This window comes from Buceros rhinoceros, unplaced genomic scaffold (genome assembly GCF_000710305.1).
Source record: "Buceros rhinoceros silvestris isolate BGI_N320 unplaced genomic scaffold, ASM71030v1 scaffold18950, whole genome shotgun sequence".
Taxonomy (NCBI): domain Eukaryota; kingdom Metazoa; phylum Chordata; class Aves; order Bucerotiformes; family Bucerotidae; genus Buceros; species Buceros rhinoceros.
Genome location: NW_010390375.1, coordinates 8737 through 14068, shown reverse-complemented (window position 1 = coordinate 14068; position 5332 = coordinate 8737). Strand labels below are relative to the sequence as shown.

The 5332-nt window shown below is 46.6% G+C and overlaps 1 protein-coding gene across 1 annotated transcript in view; it reads left to right on the top strand.

Annotated features, from left to right (window-relative positions):
- Window positions 1-603: 603 nt before the first annotated feature.
- The window catches only part of USP49 (ubiquitin specific peptidase 49), a 7408-nt gene continuing 2679 nt past the window's right edge, over window positions 604-5332 (top strand). Inside the window, exons 1-2 of the mRNA XM_010137634.1 lie at window positions 604-2008; window positions 3793-3997. Coding sequence (XP_010135936.1) covers window positions 626-2008; window positions 3793-3997 — 1588 coding nt within the window. The 5' untranslated portion in view covers window positions 604-625. The remainder of the gene's footprint in view (window positions 2009-3792; window positions 3998-5332) is intronic.

The following is a 5332-nucleotide window of genomic DNA, read 5'->3' as shown; positions in this document are numbered from 1 at the left end:
ACACGGCGTTACACGTTTCATTTTTTTTCCCTGCTGATGTTTTGTTTAAACACTGAAATGTTTGGGAGGCTGTTGGAAACAGGAGAATCCGGGGGTGGAATGTAAAGCCCACAGACTTGCAAGTGCTCTGGTGATGACAATTATCCGCTATTTTGTGGCTTCTGCAAGGAGCTGGTAACCTCAGTCTAGTTCCTGATGACACGCATTCCAATTCCAAATTCATTTTGTATGTATCAATTTCAAGAGGGCAGCTAAAGATCAAATGTGTGTGTGGACTGAATTAATCTTTTTCTCCTTGGAAGCGAGCCATCCAGGTTGGGGAAGGCGTGCTGGCAGCTGTCTGGGCTGTCCTTAGGAGACAGATAGGCAGTTTTATTCTGCAGACCTTGTCAATCCAATATCTTTTGCTAATACTAAAAACTGCTTTTAAAAAAATGGCATGCAGAAATAATGTAGTTGGCTGAGGGAAAACTGTGGTTGGGATTGACAAGATGTGACATCTGTATTTTTATGTCTTTACAGCTGGTGCAAAAGAGATCATTTTAAATATGTAGAGTGGCTCTAAGACACTTTTCTTTCTGTTTCTTGCCTTCCAAGGTCAAAGCAGCGAAGACTTCTGTGAGACATGGATAGATGCAAACATGTTGGGCGGCTACGACTCGCCCAGGACCACTCTATCCTGAACCCCCAGAAGTGGCACTGTGTGGACTGCCAGACAACCGAGTCCATCTGGGCTTGTCTGAAGTGCTCTCACGTGGCGTGTGGGAGGTACATCGAGGAACATGCACTTAAACACTTTGAGGAGACCCGGCATCCCCTGGCAATGGAAGTGAACGATCTGTATGTCTTTTGTTACCTTTGTGAAGATTACGTCTTGAATGATAACCCAGAGGGTGATCTGAAATTGCTGAGAAGTTCTCTGTCAGCAATTAAAAGTCAAAAACATGATCCGTCCACAAGAAGCGGCAGGACGTTGCGATCGATGGCTTTGGGAGAGGACATGTGCAGCCATCAAAGGAGCCCTCAGGGACAGTCTCAGATGCTTACAGCTCTCTGGCACAGGCGCCAGGCCTTGCTCGCAAAGGCGCTGCGGACCTGGTTTGACAAGAGCTCCAGAGGCCAGCTGAAATTAAAACAAAAGAAACAAATGGAGGAGCTGGAAAAAAAGAAGGAGGCAGCTAGGCAGCGGCGGCAGGAGATGAAGAGACAGCTCCTGGAGGAGCTGGCAAACACTCCGCCGAGGAAGAGCGCGAGGCTGCTGTCTCACGTGCACAGAGAGAACTTGATTCCAAGGAAGTTCAGGGAGGTGGCGACCGCTTCCCCTACCTCAAGGCAGATGCAGAGCAGCAGGTTGAAGCAGTTTTATTCCGTTCGGCGTAAGCCTCTGATGACTCCCGGGGTGACGGGTCTGAGGAACCTGGGAAACACGTGTTACATGAATTCTATTCTGCAAGTGCTAAGCCACCTCCAGAAATTTAGAGAATGTTTTTTGACACTTGATCTCTGTGAAACGGAAGAACTCTTAGCCAAAACTGTGAATGGGAAGTCCAGGACGCCTGGCAAATTGGCAAATGGATCTGCTGCTAATGAGTCGGGGAAGACTGACAAAGTAGGATCATATGGTGTGCAGAGCTTGCCAGCTGGCTTAAATGGCAGCTCCTCGATAAGCAGGAGCTTAGAACTAATACAACCCAAGGAACCAAGTTCAAAGCACATCTCTCTCTGTCATGAGCTGCACACCCTCTTCAGAGTGATGTGGTCTGGCAAGTGGGCGCTCGTGTCCCCCTTTGCCATGCTGCACTCTGTGTGGAGCCTGATCCCAGCGTTTCGAGGTTATGATCAGCAGGACGCTCAGGAATTTCTCTGTGAGTTGTTGGATAAAGTACAGCAGGAGCTGGAGTCGGAAGGAACAAAGCGCAGGATCCTCATCCCTTTCTCACAGAGGAAGCTTACCAAGCAGGTCCTGAAGGTGGTGAACACCATTTTTCATGGGCAGTTGCTTAGTCAGGTATGCACTGGCTTTTGCACAAAAATCATGTTCACACCAAGAGGCAAAGGCTCTGTTTCGTGAGGAGCCATCAGATATGTAAGAGAAGTTGCTTGGGAGTACCTCCTGTGAAAGAAATCTGCTGGGTTGCTGTGCAGGTTGTCAGCGTTTTCGATACTTGTCGCATGTATTGTAGATTCATCTGACTTCTGCCACTTCAGAATGAAATCTGCACAAGTGCAGAAGTTCTCAGCCCTCGGTTTTAAGTTCTTACCATGTTTTTAAAGTGTCTCTGTAATTTGTTTTGTCCCTTCCTGGTGCCGTTTCCATGGCTAGAAAGAGCATGATGAAGGACAAAGAGGGCAGTCATCTTGTGCAGTAAAGAATAAGCTCTCTGTGCCAATTTATTTCTTTGCAGGCATATGAAAATCATCTCAAGATGCTCAATGTGCTTCACACACGTTTCTGTAGGAGCTGAAGGCACCCGTCACGGTGCCTGATCTCTTATTCCTGTGCCGTTCCCTCGCCTGACATGTATAATTCCCTCCAAGCAGACCCTGAGGGCCCAGTGTGTTCTTAAAGTCCTCAGCTACCTTTGCTTTCCAGGAGAAATGAAACATGGGCAAAACTTGACTCTCAAGGGCTTGCAAGATCAGATCACGAAGTGTGTTCTGTGTGTGCGTTCTTCTTACTATTGGTCACATCCTTCTCAGTGCCAGGGAACTTAACCACTCACAGGGACGTACGTGCACCTTAAAGATAAAAGGTGTATTTTTCCAGTGAAAGCTTTTGGCTTTGAAGTCGTGGTTCATTTGGATCATCTCTGCAGTGCATGAACTGCTGGTGGACTTTTAACTAAACATTCTTTGCCTGGTTGTGTCTCTTGGCTCTGGCCGATGGTGTGTTGTGGCCCAGGTTGGTCTTCTAGATGCCACGGTAGATCTCTGGTAAGTGTGAAGTTAGTCGCACATCAGTGGAATTCACCTGCAGCTATGATACCCTCTAAATAACTTTCTGAGCTATTTATTCTGCTGATGTACGTCTCATCTACGTGCACTGTATTGAATTTCAAACACCTCCACGCATAGCAGACTTCCTCCCCTATCTGCTAGCTACAAATCCAGCTTGAAGTTACTGGTTCCTTCAGTGCATGAGGCAGCAATGTTGGCAGTTGGTTTCTGGTGGATGGTTCCCATAATCACCAGAGTCTGACCAGTTCTGCTTTCTGGTTTTGTTACCTCCTCGTGTTCTCACTTTCTGCCTCTGAGTTTAATTGAAAACTTTGCTGCTGCTCTTGTTTACAATACTCTGCGATGACCTAGGGAAACAAGTGCAGGTGAAATTTGTGCTGTCATGCTCCATTCATGAGTCACATTTATGTAGCTAGCAACTGAAACATTGGAGGAACTATACCCTTTGAAGTATGTCAGGAAAGCAGAGAAATGAGGGAAGGAAGAGTGCATGACCAACCCTCATGTGTACTTTTTGTAGCAGAAAACAGATCCAAGATGCTCGTTACCCAGCTGTGAATTGGTGTTACACCTGCAGTGGAGTTTGTCTGAGAAGTGAATCCCAGAACTTCATTTTTTGGTGAAAGTAGCTTAAATTATTTGCTCAAGATAGACTTAGCTTTCAGACTGGACATAAGTGGTGTTTCTCCTGACTCACAGCTCATCTTTATGTCAGGGAAACTGCACTGCCCTTTGGGGGTAAACGTGCTGTTTTGCTGTGGATGTGAACGTAACTGCCAGTCTGCGAGTGCACATGTACGTCACTTCATCTGTGGGTACATATCTCCTTCCCAGGTCACCTGCATAACCTGCAACTACAAATCCAACACAGTTGAGCCGTTCTGGGACCTTTCCCTGGAATTCCCCGAGCGCTATCACTCGATGGAGAAAGGGCTCGTCCCTGTTAACCACACAGAGTGCATGCTGACCGAAATGCTGGCCAAGTTCACCGAGACCGAAGCCCTGGAAGGGAGGATATATGCCTGCGACCAGTGCAACAGTAAGTCAGATGCTGCCGTTGTCTCTGCCATTAGAAGCACCGTCGGTTTTCCCAATTGAGAGGTTTCTGAGGGTGATTTCTGTGTCTGAAAACATTAATTGTGGCCTGTACGTACAGGAAAGCTGTTCCTCACTGCTCGTGCTGTTTGGTTTCCTCCTGTTGGTAGCTGCTGCTCCTGTGGGCACCAGCTTGGATCTGATACATCAGTTTTCTCTCATGTCTGACATTCAGCAGCACAATTTACTGATGGTTTAATACAACCCTGTTGAGAGCTGCTCTCACTGCTTGGGTTGGAGAGGAAGCAACTTCAGTAATTTTGGAGAGGAGAGGGGAGATTTAGCGACAAAAGGAGGACCCTTATCCCCTACGGTTTGCTCATCTCTGCACAGTGGGAACGCTTCTATAACAAGTCATCTGTATGCTGCTTGTTCTCGAGTGAATCCTTTAACCAGAAATCAGAAATGCAGAGTGCTCCAGGTCTGCTGCCAGGTTGGAGTTTCCACCTCTCTGTAGGCATTCTGTCAGCAAGCAATGAACTGACATTATTCTGGGAGTGTCGGGTTAATGCATTACCCGTTACATGAATGCACACATTTTGCTGTGCTCAGCTAGAAGATGCCTGCTGCTTTCCCATGGTAGGTCTGAGTGTAAGTCATTATACGCCTGAAAATAATTTTAGCCTTGCGTATAAACATGCAGCTCAGCTACACTGATAAGCTGGATTTGAAATTCTTCTTGTGCAGGTATTTATGGCAAATGTTCATCCCCCTGGGAGGAAAATGCCAATAATTGGACTTACATTGCAACTAAGCAGCTGAAGTAGCAAATATTTGTAGAGATCTCTTCTCTATCAACTTGCAAATCTGTTACTAAACATCTTCAGAAAGCGTTAGGAAATAGTCGATGACTAGATGTTCTTGAAACAAAGCCAGATAGAATCTGAACAGATTCTGATTCACAAATCACATTCACAGAGTGTCGATATGGATGAGCACAGCTTGGGGGGTTAACTCTGGAGGCTTTTTTGGTTCTTTGTGAAAGCCCGAATTTGAACAGTTGCTTTAGAGTTAAACAGCTAAGGGAACATTTAACCAGCTGGAAAAAAAGTCAGGGACAGGGAACCAGCCTGTGTCTGGGTGCCAAGAACTATTGGGGCACTGCTTGTCAAACAGGGTGGAGGAGGAGCCACCCATCTGCTCCAGCGAGGTGCAGAAATCTAATTACTGGGTACGTTTCTTAGGGGAAGCTCAGAGCCTCCTGGTTTAGGTGTATGTTCCATGTCCTGGAAAGAGTAATCACTGGGAAGAGGAACCTTTTTTCCTCTTCTCCAGTTCC